The sequence below is a fragment of the Carcharodon carcharias genome, chromosome 26 (genome assembly GCF_017639515.1).
Source record: "Carcharodon carcharias isolate sCarCar2 chromosome 26, sCarCar2.pri, whole genome shotgun sequence".
Classification (NCBI taxonomy): Eukaryota; Metazoa; Chordata; class Chondrichthyes; order Lamniformes; family Lamnidae; genus Carcharodon; species Carcharodon carcharias.
In genome coordinates, this window is record NC_054492.1 from 25,177,371 (window position 1) to 25,195,774 (window position 18,404).

At 42.1% G+C, this 18,404-nt stretch overlaps 1 protein-coding gene across 3 annotated transcripts in view; it reads left to right on the forward strand.

The window, feature by feature from the left end:
* Positions 1–18,404, forward strand: part of morf4l1 (mortality factor 4 like 1) — a 46,341-nt gene that overhangs the window by 6,390 nt on the left and 21,547 nt on the right. For all 3 annotated transcript variants that reach the window (XM_041175234.1, XM_041175233.1, XM_041175235.1), the window contains exons 3-4: positions 5,822–5,889; positions 14,063–14,149. In XM_041175234.1, coding sequence (XP_041031168.1) covers positions 5,822–5,889; positions 14,063–14,149 — 155 coding nt within the window. The remainder of the gene's footprint in view (positions 1–5,821; positions 5,890–14,062; positions 14,150–18,404) is intronic.

Sequence of the window (18,404 nt, forward strand, 5' to 3'; positions counted from 1 at the left end):
AATAAATGTGTTTCCTTATTTTTTGTTTTAATTACAAGGGTTCCTGGTTTCTCATTTCCAGTAACTCCTAATTAGCAAGTGCATATGCATGTTGGACTTGGTTGTTCTGCAACTGTAGTTGAATAGCTTACTAACACTTTTTTGAAGGCATTATGTAAAGGCCAAATTGTTTGTCTTCATAATTTTAAATTCAGTCTGTTAAATTTCTCCTTGTTCACTTCTGCTCTGAATCATGTTGTTCTTAGTTCCACCTTAAACTATTTACATTATCAAGGAGGCAAAGGTTATTCAAGCCTCTCATCTTGTGTGCTGCCAACAAAGTTTAGACTGCAAGCCGAAAATGTAGGATTTGGCTGTCTGGGTGTTGAGGCTTGCATGTGTAGTTGGGTGTTGGCAGTAAGGTGGGTGGTAATTCATGGACCTTGAACAGCAGTTTGGTCATCTCTCAGGAAGGATACCAAAGATTGCTACATCTATTTTCTGCTTTTGTGGCATGGCCACTTTTCATTCTTCTATTTAAGGTGCTGACTCTCACTAACTTTTCTTTCATAAACACTGGGGGTTGTAAATAACGATCAGGAATGGCCTCTTCCCCATCTTCCTGGAATAGGGCCAAGGGGACAGTTGTGATGCTTTACCAGCATACCATCTAAGATCAGTCAATTTTGCAAAGACTGAGAATCTTTTTGCAATATTGTGAATGCGAGGTGATTTGTTCCAAGTATTCCCCGTTGATATAACTGTTTGCAGCATTGCCTGGGCACTTCACATTGATGGGTTTGGTTAAGTGACACATTTTCTCCAATTGCTCTCGTTATGTAGTAGATGATCTGCTTTTAATCAGCTCCTTCAAGTTTCACTTGCGCAAAAGGAGAAAAGGTTTTGATTACTGCTAAGAATATGATCTGGATTAAATTAACCACATTTTTTCAAATTAAGCTTTAATTTTCAATGGAATTGTCAGGTTATGAATCAAGGTAAATACTGTGCTCATTTTTAAGCAGTGATTGGTCTCCTTTTGGAAATGAGTGTAATGGAAATAGGAATCCTCATCAGTCTAAAACTCCTTTTTGAAAAAATTGATTGCACTGTTAGTGTCCCAGCCTATTCATTTTTCAGCAGCGGCCCATTGGTACGCACTTGATCTTGAGGTCAGGTGAAGACACTTCCCTTGACATCAAGGCCGCATTTGACAGAGTGTGGCGTCAAGGACCCCTTGCAATGCTGAAGTCAGTGGAGATCAGGGGAAAACTCTCTGTTGCTTGGATCCATACCTATCACAAAGGAAGGTAGTTGTGGTTGTTGGAGGTCAGTCATCTCAGTTCCAGGACATCACTGCAGGAGTTCCTCAGGGTAGTGTCCTAGGCCCGACTATCTTCAGCTGCTTCATCAATGACCTTCTTTCCATCAAAAGGTCGGAAGTGGGGATGGTCGCTGATGGTTGCACAATGTTCACCATTCGCGGTGACTCAGATACTTAAGCAGTCCATGCGTATATGCAGCAAGACCTGGACAATGTTCAATCTTGGGCTGATAAGTGGCAAGTAACATTTGTGCCACACAAGTGCCAGGCAATGACCATCTCCAACAAGAGCGAATCTAACCATCGCTGCTTGTCATTCAATGGCATTACTATCGCTGAATCCCCCACTACCAACATCCTGGGGGTTACCATTGACCAGGCAGTGAATTGCACCAGCCATGTAAATGCTGAGGCTGGGAATTCTGCAGAGACTCCTGACTCCCCAAATTTGTCTACCATCTATAAGTCACAAATCAGGAGTTTGATGGGATACTCTCCACTTGCCTGGATGAGTGCGGATCCAACAACATGCAAGAAGCTTGGCACCATCCAGGACAAAGCAGTCCTCTTGATTGGAACCCCATCCACCCACCTTCACCATTCACTCCCTCTGCCACTGATGCACAGTGGCAGCAATGTGTACCACCTACAAGATGCACTGCAACAACTCGCCAAGGCTCCTTGGACACCACCTTCCAATCCTGTGACCTCTACCACCTAGAAGGTCAAGGGCAGCAGATGCATGAGAACACCACCACCTGCAATTCTCTCCCCAAACCATCCTGACTTGGAACTGTATTGTTGCCCCTTCACTGTCGCTGGGTCAAAATCCTGGAACTCCCTTCGTAATAGCACTTTGAGTGTACCTACACCACATGGGGTAAGCAAGGGCGTGAAAGGTTATTGGGGATAGGTTGGAATGTGGAGTTGAGGTTACATCCATCAGCCGTGATCTTGTTGAATGGCGGAGCAGGCTCGAGGGGCCGAGTGGCCCACTCCTCCTAGTTTGTATGGACTGCAGCAGTTGAAGTAGGCAGCCCACCAGCACCTTTTCATGGGCAATGAGGGATGGGCAATAAATGCTTACCCACTGGCACCCACAACCTGTGAAAGAATTTTTAAAAAATTAGCAGAATCTCCAGAGCATCTTTTTGTTTTCTATTCTCTGTATGGATGGCAAAAGCTAACTCTGGCTCCTTTCCTACTGCCCCTCAGAGCTCAGCCAGCACAATCAGGCACTGAATTTTTTTGTGAGTTATGCTGGTTTGTATAACTTTTGGGGAAACTTCACTCGAAATAGGGAACTGATTTTCCCTCCCACCCCATTGAGTGCTTGTGTTCCATTTGGGGGAAATAAGAGGGAATGCTATTAGATTCATTGATTTTCAGTGACTGAGCAAGTTCAATCCATTTTATTGCATGGGGGTGCAGGGCTTTTATTAATATTTTGGGGATCACATTCTGTGATTGGTTTTCTGGTGATGTTTAGTCAAATACAATGACATTCTGGGATCTTTACTGGCAGTTTTGAGGATGGATCTATTTGATCCAGTCTGTTTTTCAATGAAACCTAAATCATTGGCCTTAGCTGAGATTCTTCTGTTTCTGAGCTGACTTGTTCTGTTTAATGTAATATACAATACTTGCCCCTTTTATTTAAAAAAAAAAGCCTGATGGAGCACAGCCAAGGTACAGTAGCAGAGCCTTACTAATTCATAAGCTGCCTCTCTCACCAACCACTTGCTGTTGCCTCACACAAAAGAACAGGACTGCCATTTTAAATGGGAGATATGTGCATCTTCATTGCTCATTATCCTTACAGGTTATTAAAAAAAAACACATCCCCTGCTCTTATTCTTCACATCTTCCTACTGCATTTACTGTTGGCCTTAGCTCAATGTTAGCATTCTTGTTGCTCATTCAGAAGGTTGTGGGCCATCCAGGCTCTGCCTGGAGCCAGTGTTATCAGCACATTCACTAAGACTGACAGCTTCATGCACACAAAGCCAATGTGTCACTTTAGTATAGTATTTTAATATTTAGACAATTTAGGAGAGAGTGCATTAAGTTTATTGTGTTAATTCACTCATGTTTGAATTGTATTCCTAATTTAAAAACTTCTAGATGAGAAAAGACAAGGCCCATCTAGTTCACGTTCTATAATCCTGGCGGTCACTGATAAAATAGCAATTGAGTTGTTGATTAATCGCAGAATCAATCTCTTTCAATTAATCTCCAACAGACCCAGAACTGAGGTGGGGGAACCCCCAGTAGTGGAGAGCTTTAGGAATCAGAAAATGAACCAGGAACCTGTAAATCAGGAAGTGGAAAGGAGGAAGGAACTGGAGAAAATTACAATTACCAGGGAAGTGGTGCTGAGCAAATTGTTGGAGCTATGGGCTGACAAGGCCCTGGGCCCTGATAGACTTCATCCTAGGGTCTTAGTGGCTGGTGAGATAGTTAATGCATTGGTTTTGATTTTCCAAAATTCCCTAGATTTGGGGAAGGTTCCATTAGATTGGAAAATAGCGAATGTAACTCCTTTATTCAAAAAGGGAGGAAGACGAAACAGGAAACTACAGCCAGTTGGCTTAACATCTGTAATAGGGAAAATGTTTGAAGCTATTATTAAAGATGTTATAGCAGGGCACTTAGATAAATTCATGGCAATCAGGCAGAGTCAACATGGTTTTGTGAAAGGGAAATTATGTTAACAAATTTATTGGAGTTCTTTGAAGAAGTAGCATATGCTGTGGATAAAGGGGAAGCAGTGGATACACTTAGATTTCCAGAAGGCATTTGATAAGGTGCCTCATCAAAGGTTATTGCAGAAAATGAAAACTCATGGTTGGGGGGGGGGGGGGGGGGGGGGGGGCATACTAACATGGATAGAAGATTGGCCAACTAACAGGAAATGGAATAGGCAAAAATTGGTCATTTTCTGGTTGCTAAGATGTAATGAGTGATTTGCCATGGGAATCAGTGCTGAGGCCTCAACTTGTTACAATCTATATAAATGACTTGGATGAAGGAACTGAAGGTATTGTTGCTACATTTGCTGATGATGCAAAGGTAGGTAGGAAAGTAATAGGACATGAGGCTACAATGAGTTGTGGTACATAACCCATAATATGGCACAATAGGTTAAGTGAATGGGTGAAGATCTGGCAAATGGAGTATAATGTGGGCAAATGTGAAATTGTCTATTTTGGCAGGAAGAATAAAAAAGGGTATAATCTAAATAGTGAGAGATTGTACAGCTCTAAGATTTAGAGGGATTTGGGTGTCCTAATGCATGAATTGCAAAATGTTAGTATGAAGGTACAACAAGTAATTAGGAAAGCTAATAGAATGTTATTGTTTTTTGCGATGCTCGTTGAATACAAGAGCAGTGAGGTTATGCTTAAGTTATACTGGGCATTGGTGAGACCACATCTGGAGTACAGTGAACAATATTAGCCTCCTTATTTAAAGGAGGATGTAAATGTGTTGGAAGCAGTTCAGAGAAGGGGTTTACCAGATTAATACCTGGAATGGGAGTGTTGTCTTATGAGGAAAGGTTGGACAAGCCAGGCTTGTAACCACTGGAACAAAAACAGAGTTTAGAAGAGTAAGAGGCGACTTGATTGAAACGTACAAGATCCTAAAGGGTCTTGACAGGGTGGATGTGGAGATGATGTTTCCTGTTGTGGGAGAATCTAGTTTAAAAATAAGTCACAGTTTAAAAATAAGGGACTACCCTTTTAAGACTGAGATGAGAGGAATTTTTTTCTCTCTTCATCCAAAAGGCGGTGGAAGAGAATCTTTGAATATTTTTAAGGCAGAGTTAGGTTCTTGGTAAGCAAGGGGGTGAAAGGTTATCAGGGGCAGGTGGGAATGTGGAGTTGAGGTTACAATCAGATCAGCCATGATCTTACTAACTGGCGGAACAGGCTCGAGGGGATGAGTGGCCTACTCCTAATTTATACGTTTGGATATTGGTTTGAGGCTTAGGGTACAACACTAAGTGGAGTTTACAGTTTTTCTCCCCAAAAATTTACTCCATATTCTGGTTTTACTCATCCCGAGTTGATATTTAATTGGAAAGATTTGGTAGTTAATGTTGGAATATCAGATCTTTGGCCATCAGGTATTGAGGTGGAATTTCACTGGGGATTAGTCAGTTAATCCTAGATGGATGGAATGCGTGCTGTGTCTTGGGTGTGGTGAGAGAATGCTTGTTCTGTTGCATCATTGGAAACAGAGATCAGGGCACATTGGTGACCATTCCCTTATGGGATCCCTCACACTCTGCCCTTTCTCTTGGAACGGTTACCATTTTTCTTTCTCGTGCAAACTATGCTTTGCAAGTTGTCTTGCAATATTAGCTGCTGATAGATAAATATACCTTTGACTTCTACATCAATTAAAGTAATTATATCAAAAGTTACTTGTATATTTTTGTGTGCTAATCCTAATGACCCCTCAAACTTGGCTGCTGAATTTAATCTAGTTAATTTTTCTTTTTTTGTATTGTAGTGTGTAAAGGTTGCTATAAAGGACAAACAAGTGAAGTACTTCATACATTATAGTGGCTGGAATAAAAAGTAAGTATAAAATGCAGAAAATAGAGGTAACACCAAGATTGTGAATATGCTTGAATGGGGAAGGTATTGTCTAATATGGAATTATTAGAACAATTTAGAAGAGACTAGAATTGTGAAATGCGAGGGAGCTCAATGGAAACGAATGAAAAATATGTGATAAATGTTTGGCATAATTTTTTGAGCAAGATCCAGGAATGAAAAACATTGTGGTGACCGTAATTAAATTGCAGCAATGTGCCATGAGAGGGAAGTGCTTCAATGGTTTGAATAGCCATTTTTTACCCAGACTTGACAATTTAGAATTCAATGATGTTCATCTTGTTGATGCTACACTGTGCAAACATTGACCTTTCCTGTAACCTTGAACTATTAAATGCTACAGCCACAGTTGTCACTGTCCTTCAATTTAAGGGTGACGTCTAATTGGGGCCGTGATTTCTGCCATGGGTCTTCGTGTGACTGAGTAGGCTGATTTTTAAACCTGCAAACCTTTGGTCATATGGGGCACAATGACCCACAAGGTAGTGCAAGATTTGCTTCCTTTACTTCCCTTCTCTGGCTTGATCATTAAAGTGTTGGGACAGGGGCATGATGCAGCTTGATGGGGAAGTTGCCATTCTGAGCGATTGGCAGCAAGCTTCTCCCATCCATTAAGGTCAATGCCACCATGCTTCAAGGAGAGCTTCACGATGTCTTTGAAGCGTTTCCTTTGTCCTCCCCGGAGCGTTGGCCATTTGAACGTTGAGAAAAGGCAATCCAGACATTGTGGCGAGCCCATTGAAGTTGATTTTGCAGGAATTTTGTCTGAATACTGTGGACCTCACTTCCAGAAGCCCACCATATTAATACTTGGAACTCTCTATGCAAGAGAAATTTCTAGTTTGAAAATAAGTTGTAAATTGAAGGAGGCTAAAGATGCTGAACCATAAAATGTGTACTGGAAAATTTTACTTGGGGATTGAGGAGCATAATATTAGAAATAGGAACAGGAGTAGACCATTCGGCCTCTCGAGCCTGCTCTGCCGTTCAATAAGATCATGGCTGATCATCTTGTATTTCGATTTCCACACTCCCATCTAACCCTGATAATCTTAGATTCTTGTTAGGCAAGGGAATCGATCTACCTCTGCCTTAAAAATATTCAATGACCCTGCCTCCTCCTTCTGAGGCAGAGAGTTCCAAAGTCGCACCACCCTCTGAGAGAAAAAAAATTCTTCTCATCTCCATCCTGGGGAGGAAGAGGATTCAGATCTTAGTTGGCATTTTCATAGCATTGTTACATAAACGCAAGCTGGAATTTTGCACTCCCGTCCCTCCCAGGTGAGGGCTGACAGGTGGGGTAGGGGAGGCATAAAGCTGGGTGGCCTGATGGGTGCTGTGCTGGTTGTCTGCTTCCACGGAATTTTACCAGTGGCGTTGGGGAATGTCTGGTTTGCCACCACCTTTGTAAAAAAAAAAATAATAATCCAGTCACAATTGTGAATGTTGACCTTCCTTGGCACCTCTGGCACATTTACGGTGCAGTGGTTTGCAGTCTGGGAAGGGGTGCTCCGAAGTCACAATGCACTGGGCTGAATTCAGAGCTTTGTTGGTCAGGCTAAAACAAATGGGCCTGCATGACTCCACTTGTGGTGGAGACTATTGTGAGAATGGGTCTTTAATGGCAGTCGTCAGCCCGCAATAAATATCCTTATGTCCTGTGTTATTGTAGCATTTGTACTTGTGCCACTGATTTTCTAGAGGCCACCTTCTCAGCACATCAGGCAAGCAATTGATGCATGCAGTTTGCGTCTTCTGTAGTAAAGAACCAGGTGTTGATCTAAAACACCCTCAGCAAATCTCTCTCTAACGTTGTTCTGAATCTGTCATCAAAGCTGTAGAATTAGCATTTTCTTGTCAACCCTGCAAATGACGGGTTGTGTCAAATCGTTTTCAGTAATTGTCTCTCCGCCCATCGTTTATGATCTTGCTCAAACCTCTGGACTGGCCTTGAATGGTGGCCAGGCGCTCATCTGCAGAGGATGATGAATAAAGTGAGTGGACCTTGCAGCTGTTATGTGGCCGAAGTAGCTGGTTTGTGCCCGAGGAGAGGCTTAGGCCCTGTTAGCCCTTGTCCCCTTGATGAAAGAATGGCACAAGGAGACCTGAAGGAGATGTTTGCTGAATTGAAGGTGTTGGCAGTATTTGAAGAACCCTCAAGCTGGGGGAGGGGTGGGTAAACAGGAGCCATTAGGTTTCTGTATCAATGTTCCCTCGTAGGTTGTATGGCTGCATAGCAACCTGGAGGTTCCTGCACAGGCCCAGCACAAATCATTGCATTTCGGTTGCCGTGCAAACAGGTTTAAAGGACCCGTGAACTAAAATGAATAGGTCCAACTCAACAAAAAAAAATGTTTACGGGAACGTTGTTCTTCATTCTTGACAACTATCCAGTGACCTGTGTTAGAGGTGCGTAGCTGGACTTGGACCGAAGGCAAGTTTGACCTCAGCGCTGATGCCTCTGTGGCATCTGTTGATGTGCACCCTGGGCTCATATAAAGGGTACTTGGGCAATGTAAGTCCTTGAGGGGCGCAACTTACCAGAACTGCACCTCGACAAAGTCTCTATACCTCCAGAAAAGGAGAGAATTGACTTTTGTCAGGACGAAGGGGACAGAAAGAAACTGATTTGATGTTACCTGGTTTTTGTATCAAGATGATCATACATCCCAGAAAGGAGACTAAAGATTAAATTGCTTGTATTCCAGCTTATAAGATCTGTATATTTTGGTGGAAAATTGTAGCTTGCTCAAAGTGTTCAAGTGATTTTACAGTTAATTCGCAAAAATAATCGCAAGTGAATTTGTAAACAGAAAAATTGTGACTGTACTGAAAATCACAACTTTATATAGGATGCTTAACTGGATATTTTTAAAAATTACTATTTTATCAATAGACAACTTGCAAAAATTATTGCAGTTAACAACATTTACTCAATTAAGTAGCATTGCAAAGAGATGGCTCCAATTTACACTTCCCCTCTCAAAAACGATTCAGATGATGCCTTCATTTTACCCCAAAATTGATGCCTTGTCACGGTGCCCACAACACTGCTTTGTTCAGCAACAAAAAATGTAAATACCATTGTGTTCAATAGAGTTGGGTCCTGAAGATATGCATTGTTTACAACTATAGGTTAGGTTAATGAGAGAAAATGCCAAATATGTAATTCTCTATTGTTTCGCCTGTTCAAACAGCTTAGGTGTGTGGTATCTTCAAGATTGCAGGTATTGTAAAGACTGGTTAGAATTATTTTACTTAAGACTAAAATAAAATGTCATTGTTTTCCATGCTGCTTCACAGAATTATTTTATCTTTATTTAGCTTCGGGAACTATATAAACTCAAAGATTGTTTTCCAAGAAAGTGAACATATATACAGATACAGGCATGAACTTGGTGTAAAATCTATACAATGTATATAAATGTTGGGAATATCTATTAAGTTGCTTCCAAATATAAGTATTGCACTGATGGGGGGGAATGCACCAAATGTTCCCATTTCAGCCCCTGATTTGTGCTAAGTTAGGTGGCCTCAGCTGCAGTAGCTGTAGAGGCAATACATTCAACCTAGTCACTGAATTAGGGAGAAAGAAATTCAGGCATTCAGGCACGATCCTGACTTCTATCCGCTAACTCCTAGTTGGCTAGTGCACGTGCCGCCATGAACTGAAGTCAAAATTGGGCCAAATGTGATATGCCTCAAGGTCAAGTAGCCTGCCAACACACCATCCAGCATGAAGACTCCACATTTGGATATGGAGATTGCAGGGTCTGTGGTGCTAAAATGGCACCTTTGGGGAGGAGGGAACAAGATTTGCTTGGGGTGAAGCTGAATTAACATGAGAAATGAGCTTGTGAGAAAACTCTGGGTTAATGACAGAACCTACTGATATAATGCAGATCTTGTACTGTTTGGGTCATTTTCTAATCAGACGTCTTAATGATATGAATTTTAAAATGCTTTTTGTGTATATCTAAGGAGGGACGATGGTCTTTTGAGTCTGACTCCTCTCTAATGCCGTTTCAGATTACCCCTAATGTTGATAAATGATTGAATAAGTGCTGCTTTTCATTACCACAGTTATTTATTTGATATTGCCATCAAATTGAAATGTTTTATTCACTACTGCAAATCATTTGCAAATCAGAAAGCTGTGAGGTAGCTTTAGGTGACCTGATTTTAATGATCCACTAAATCAGTGCTGCCACTGCAATAACTTGTGTTCGTATATCACCTTTTAATGTAATGAAACACCCTATCAAAGTGAACAGGAGGGAGATGGAGAATGGTACAGTACAGAAAGAGGTCATTCAGCCCATTGTGCCTATGCCAGCACTTTGAAAGACCTGGCCTATTAGTCCCAGTGCCCCCTGCTCTCTCTCCATTAGCCCTGCAAGTTCTTCCATTTCCCATTTTATCTAATTCCCTTTTGAAAATTGTTATTGAATCTCCTTTCAGATTGTATCAACTCGCAGGACTAAAAAAGAAATGGCCTCCAGTCACCCCAGTTTCTTCTGTAAAGAAAGTGACGCATGCATGACCAGCTACATGGTTTTACAGTTGGGTTTGGAAGGGGTTTTTTTGAAGGTTAGGAAGAGATGTGGAGCAAGAAAGTAAAATTTAACTTTTGTAGCCCCCTTTCGCAGCTTCACGATATCCGAATGAGATCCAAGTCAATAAATTGCTTTGGAAATTGCACTGTCTGATAGCAAGCATTGTACATAAGTTCCCACAATCAGTAAATGCTAACTGAGCAGCTATCCTTTTTGGTGATGTCGTTTGGAGAATGAATATTGGCCAGCATCTTGACCAACTCCTCAAATGGTGTTATTAGGTCTTTAGTGGTCACAGGCATGTAGGACCTGGGTTTAGCATCACCTGAAACACAGAAGCTCAGTGCAGCAGAACTGCACTGAAATGTCGGTCTGAATTAGGCACACGAGTTTTGGGGTGGGACTTGAACCCCAAGATTTGGATGGGAACACTATGACTGAGCCAAGCTGATGATGTATGTAAGGTTTACATCCAGGTTGGCACTTGACAGGGACAGAGGGGTTTTAGGAAGAACATTCCAAAAACACTAATCGATTGTGATTTCAGCTTGTAATTACAAGACCAGCACAAACCTGGTGGGCTTCACATTCTGGAATCTGCAGCTCTGACTTTTATCCAAGAATGCAATTTTTTTAACGACTCCAATATTTTTTCAATTTCAGCAATGTGTAATGGTGGGAATGTGAAATTTTCCTTCAGTAGCCCAGATTCTTTATGCCAGGTCTGTGCTAGAAGTTGGCTGTCTTGCCCAGGCTTGTCTGCAGTGTGCTGCAGTGACTTGTTCTGATTTTGTAGGGTCATTTTTCATTTGCGTAATCTCCCAGTGCAGCTTTAGCCTTGCATTGACAGCTCGTGTGATAGAGTGATGGGAAAAATCTGCTCAGCAGCTTGGGTTTAAAGGGGCATGTGCACATAGATGGCTGCATGCGCAGATAAATATTGTCTTGTAGAACTTTTACAGCACAGAGGCCTTTTGCCTGCATTACTGATTCCTATTTCCCTGCCATTGTCCTCAGGCACTGAGTATTTTTGTTTTTCAAATACTTATGCTGTTCCCTTTCAAAAACTGCTTCCTTCCATTTTCTGGTAGAGTATTCCATGTCCTAACAATTCTGTGATAATAAAAATGAGTAAATGCATCACAGAAGGAAGTGATTTGGCCCATTCCTATGTCAGCTATCTGATAAAGCTATTCAATTAGCCCCACCCACAAACCCCCAACTTCCCATACCCCTGCAAAGTTTACCCCTTCAAATATTTATCCAATTCCCATTTTGAAAATTGTTATTGAATCTGCCCCTGTTTCTTACACTGTTTCAGGCTTTATTTTTTCTCTTTTTGCCAGTTGCCTTAAATCTGTTTTCTCTGATTGTTGACTGGTCTGCCAAAGGAAGTAGTTTCTCTTTATATTCTATCAAAATCTGTCATGATTTTGAAGATCTCAACAACTCGCTCTTAACCTTTTCAGCTCCAGGGAGATTCTCCCAACTACTTCGTTTTGTTCTTTAGATTATAAATGTATGCTCTGTAGCCACAAGACTCTTTTACCACTCAGTGGCAGTAGTTTTTTTTAATTTACTTTGCAAACTCTGGCATGACTTTTGATGAGCTCCGTCAGATTTCCTGTTGATCATGTTGATCAAGCCTCTGCCAGCTTTTAAAAAGAACTATCCAATTAGTCCCTCTCCCCATGCTTTTTCCCCATCCCTGTTTCAGTGGGAAGGTACCACTTCCCTCATCTCCAGAGAGTCTCCGGTAAGCTGACAGTATCCTGAAAGTAGACTGGATGTCGGATATAAAGTCCTGTTAGAATCGGACAGAAGCAAGATCAAATTTGCAAGCAGCCAGTGGCTAAATTATTTCAACACCAGAAGGGGTGAACTGAACAGAAAGGCTTCACTTTTTTCCTGATAAGCTGCAGAAAACTTTGATTTAACCAGCATTGGATGTCAGACAAACAATCACATGCTGTCCTGGAGTCTGTCATGTTGGAGAAATTATTTTTGGGTGTCATTGGCATGTATACCTACAGGTATTGCCAAATGGCATGACAGTGAATGGAAAAGGGTCGAGTGGGGTGCTGAGGCACACTTAAAGCGAGGGACACGGGATGAATAATGAATGGAGAGGATTGGGTAGCTCAGATGAATGCTTGGAGTGAGCCATTAATGTGTTGTGGAAGGCTTGATAATGAATGTACTGATTAGGCATGAGCCTAAGCCAATGGTAGTGGTAGTTAGAATTGACAAATATCATTGGATGGGAAGGAAGATTCACTGACCATAGTGAAATGAGATGGAGAATTTGAGATTGAGGGTTTGACGTTGGATGAGGTAGCAGAGAACAGTGAGAAGGGGCTGGAAGCACTCAGGTGTGTAGGAGAAATGAGTGTGCAGTGATTCTATCTGAATGCTCCTCAAAAGTTGGGATATTCCTGATTGCTAGAATCTACCTCCTTCAGCTTCAGAAAGTTAGTAAGTGTGGGGCCCTGGGCTACACTGACTTGATGTTTGAGCATCACCTGGCTTGTTATTGGGCTGCTGAATGCATTGAGGAGCAGAACTGCTGGAATAAACAGCATGTAGACTGGAATATTCTCAGTGGCTGTCCGGGTGTAATTCCCCCCTCTCATTCCACCCCCCCCCCCCCCCCCCCCCCCCCAAAAAAAAATGTGAGGGTTCCTGCGTAAACTAGAGCTGCCTTGTTGCTGAACTTGTCTAACGTTTTCTTAAAACAAGTAGCACGTTCTTATTGTAAGTGTATTTGTTAACCTTTGAATGCTCAGCATCAGTCATTACTTTGGTATCTTGAGTTTGTTACCATCTCTTAAAATTGGTTATCTGGTTCTTTTGATGTAATAGTACTGCAGAAAACACAAGGATGAGCTTGGATGTGAATGTGTACTTAAAATTCTACTTGTGCCATTCTTGGATGAGACTGATTGCCAGTGTCAAAGTGCCTACCTACTTGGGTACAATTAACTTTTATTGGGTGGTTGACTGGCCCCTATCACAGGGTGGAACTGTTGAGTCATTGTCAGAAATGGGAGTGCCTCAATCGTGTGCTTTTACACTGGGAAAGGTCCCTGCGTGTCTGCTGTAGGTTGCTCAGGGGCTACTCTAGTTTTATAAGTACCAAGTGCATTATTGAGTGAATATGCATTTATTCAACTAAAGTAGGATGGTGTTGAACCTTGTGTGGCTCTTTGAGGCCACAAGATATATATTGTTATAATTTGTTCAGCTCAATTGGAGGGCTGGCTAACTTAATAATTGTGACCCACAATGCTCTGCTATACAGTAGCAGAAACTGCTTTATTTCTCCTATTGTGGGTTTTAAGTCAGTCTGTTTCCAGTTAACCGCCAATAGATTCTATCTCTCTTGCTCCCTCAATTGCTTAAACTGTTTTTTTCAGTTAGTATCTTTATGTTTCCCCTTGCTTTTTTAACTAAAAGACTAGACCAAGCTTTTGACATGTGTAATTTTAATCTCACTGTTTTTGAACTGTGAATTGTGAACATTCCTGATGCGTTGGTGATTTTCGTCTTGTCTTATTTTTTTCTCTCTTGGTTTTTAGTTGGGATGAATGGGTTCCGGAGAGCCGCGTGCTGAAGTATGTGGACACAAACCTGCAAAAGCAGAAGGAACTACAAAAGGCTAATCAGTGAGTATAAGCGAGCAGGACCGGTGAATGGAACTGTTGGTCATATGATTTGAGACTGTCCTCTGGAATACAAGTCAGTGCCTTAAGGAGCTGAAATCCTGAGGTGAGGTGAGATGAGAGTGACTGCCCTTGACATCAAGGCAGCATTTGCCCGAGTGTGGCATCAAGGAGTCCTAGCAAAACTGAAGTTGATAGGAATTGGAGAAAATGCTCCACTGAGTCATACCTAGCACAAAGGAAGATGAGTGGTTGTTGGAGGTCAATCATCTCCATTCCAGGGTATCACTGCACGAGTTCCTCATGGTAGTGTCCTGGGCCCAACAATCTTCAGTTGCTTCATCAATGACCTTCCTTCCATTATAAGGTCAGAAGTGGGGATGCTCCCTGATGATTGCACAATGTTCAGCGCCATTTGTGACTCCTCAGATACTGAAGCAGTCCATGTCTAAATGCAGCAAGACCTGGACAATATCCAGGCTTGGGCTGACAATTGGCAAATAATATTCGCACCATACAAGTGCTGGGCAATGACCATCTCCAGCAAGAGAAATTAACCAGCGCCCCTTGACGATCAATTGCATTACCATCACTGAATCCCCCACAATCGATATCCTGGGGGTTACCATTGACCAGAAACTGAATTGGACTAGCTATATCGATACTGTGGCTACAAGAGCAGATCAGAGGCTAGAAATTCTGCGATGAGTAACTTGCCTCCTGACTCCCCAAACCTTGTCCACCATCTACAAGGCACGGGTCAGGAGTGTGATGGAATGCTCTCCACATGCCTGGATGATGGCAGCTCCAACAATACTCGAAGCTTGACACTGTCCAGGATAAAGCAGCCTGCTTGATTGGCACCTCATCCACAAACACTCACTCCCTCCACCTTTGACGCACAATACCAGCAGTGTGTAACATCTACTAGATGCACTGCAGGAACTCACCAAGGCTCCTTCGACAGCACCTTCCAAACCCATGACCACTACCATCTAGAAGGACAAGGGCAGCAGATAGACGGGAACACCACCACCTGGAAGTTCCCCTCCAAGCCACTCACCATCCTGACTTGGAAATATATTGCCGTTCCTTCACTGTCACTGGGTCAAGATCCTGGAACTCCTTCCCTAACAGCACTGTGGGTGTACCTACCCCACAAGAACTTCAGCGGGTTGAAGAAGGCAACTCGCCGCCACCACCATCTTGAGGGCAATTAGGAATGGGCAATATATGCTGACGCTCAGATCCCATGAATGAATAAAAAAAATTTGGGAGAGGGAACTTGTGTAATACTTGTGCAAGCCTATGCCACTTGTAACAAAAACAGTATTGGCTTTGTTTCCATCAAGGTATCTGCTTGTTACAAATTTTGTGCTGCAGTCTGTGTCTAAACCATGCAAAGCTTGTAGTTCAAGATGTCATATTTCACACTGCAACATTATCAATCTGCCCACACCAGTTAAAGCAAGCATTATTTTTCCATTCTTAGTGAATATTGCTGTTTTATTAAGATGTGTTGTCATGTTATATGGTTTTCTGCTGTTGGACATAATGTGTCTATAACCTGCTGGAGTAATCGTGGCTAACTTTCTAATTTTGCATGACAGTGAAAAATCTTGCTGTCTCCCCCCCAGTGGCTTTAGGAATGCTAGAATTGTTGGATTTTGCATCTGTCTTAAATACTTTATTTGCAAAGGTAACCTGTGGTTTCATCTCAAAAGACAAATACATGCAAGAAAATGGAAGTGTCTGAAAATGTCCCAAGGCATTTTCATGCTGCATAGTTGGGCACTCCAGCTGCATTACATGGGATTGATTCTCATTGACTTTGAGGCAAAACTCCAGCACACTAATCCATCACTGCTGCTATTTTAGCAGAAGCTTACCTTGATGTTGCAATCTGATTTGCTGTTACTGTGGGTTACTCAAAAGGAGTGTTACATGAAGTGGTGAGTGCAACTTGGCAACTTTCTTACTGAGCATTTATTGCAGTTTAACTTTATGCTCCTACAGCTTGATTTCCAAAAATGTTAAAACCTTTTTTGTAAAAAAAAACTGCAGTGGGATTTGTTTTTGGTGGCTACTGCTCCCTGCCGAGAGGCAACACATAGGAAGAAACTATGTTAGGTAATGTACCAGGCAAAATGATGCTGCCTTGAGAACAATTAGACTAGGGTCAGTTAACTGAGTCCCACTTTTATATATCTTCCTTGCGGCTTTGGACCTGGTTGAAACTAAGGAGCAGATTGACTGTTTTCTCACCTATAAACAGCGCACTTGGGTATGGATACAAAAGAAAGAATGCACATTTATATGTTGCCTTTTACTGGCAGCCAACATAAAGGGGAATCCCAAAGCCTCCCATAGGCATATAAATAGTAAAAGGGTGGTAAAAGATGAGTTGGGCCGATTAGGGACCTAAGAGGGAATTTACACATGGGCGAAGGGGCTGTGGCTGAGGTATTTAAATGAATGTTTTGCATCCATCTTTACCAAGGAGGTAGATGCTACCCAGGTCATGGTGACAGATGAAGAAACTCTGTCACTGGAAGGGTTCAAAATTGATAAGGAGGAAGTGTTGAATAGACTGTCGGTACTTAAAGTTGACAAGGTGCAGGAACTGGGTGAGATGCATCCAAGGATGTTGAAGGAAGTGAGAGTAGAAATTGCAGGGGCAATGGCCATAATCTTTCAGTCTTCCCTAGACCCGAGTGGTGCCAGAGTACTGGAGAATTGCAACCATTACACCCTTGTTCAAAAAAAAGTTGTTAGGATAAGCCCAGCATTTACAGACCAGTCAGTTTAACTTCAGTGGTGGGCAAGATTCTAGAAACAATTATTTGGGATAGAATTAATAGTTACGAAAAATATGGGTTGATAAGCAGCATGGATTTCTAAAGGGGAAATTGTGTTTAATTAACTTGCTGGAGTTTTTTGAAGAGTTTAAAAAAAGGTTGATGAGGGTAATGCTGTTGATGTGCTGTACATGGACTCTGAAAAGGCATTTGCCACAGTGTCACACAACTGACTTGAGAAAAGTTATTGCTCATGGAATAAAAGAGGCAGTAGCACCTTTGATGCAAAATTAGCTGAAAAGTAGGAAGCAGAGAGTAATGTTCAATGGATGTTTTTTGGGCTGGAGGAAGGTTTGTAGTGGAGTTCCCCAGGGGACGGTATTGGGACCCTTGCTTTTCCGGATTTATATTAATGATCTAGATCCTGGTGTGCAGGGGACAGTTTTAAAGTTTGTGGATGATACAAAGCATGGGAGTGTTGTGAACTGCGAAGAGGGTGGTGTGGAAGAACAGACAAGTTGGTGGAGTGGGCACATAGGTGGCAGATGAAGTTCAATGTGGAGAAGTGTGAGGTGATGCATTTTGGTAGGAAGAACATGGCCAGACAATTTAAAATAAAGGGTGAAATTTTGAAGGGGGTGCAGGAGCAGAAAATGTTGGGTGTATATGTGCATAGATCATTGAAGGTGGCAGGACAGGTGGAGACAGCAGTTAATAAAGCATATACTAACCTGGGCTTTATTAATAGAGTACAAGAGCAGAATTTATATAAGGCACTTGTTAGACATTGGCTGGAATATTGTTTTCAGTTCTGGGCACCATATTATAGGAAGGATGTGAACACATTGGAGAGAGTGCAGAAGAGGTTTACAAGAATGGTTCCAGGAATGAGAAACTTGAACTATGAGGATAGATTGGAGAGGTTGGGACTGTACTCCTAGGTGAGAAGGTGGCTGAGAGGCGATTTGATAGAGATGTTCAAAATCATGAGGGGCCTGGACAAAGTAGATAGGGAGAAGCTGTTCCTGCTTGTAAAAAGATCAAGAATGAGGGGGCCCAGATTTAAAATGATTTGCAAAAGAAGCAAGTGTGTCGTGAGAAAAAAACTTTTTCACACAACGATTGGCACAGGCCTGGAATGCACTGCCTGGAAGTATGGTGGAGGAGTTTCAATTGAGGCATTCAAGAGGACATTAGATGATTATTTGAATAGAAACAATGTGCAGGGATACAGGGAAAGGCAGGGCAATGGTACTAGGTCATAATGCTCATTTGGAGAGCCAGTGCAGACATGATGGGGCTGAATGGCCTCCCTCTGTGCTGTTAAGGTACTGTGATTTTACAGCCTCTGACCACTGTTGGAGTTTTGGCTTAAACGATAAGCCAAGACTCTACCCACCGCCCCTTTGGGCGGATGTAACAATCCCACGATCTTATTTCAAAGAAGAGCACAGTTGTTC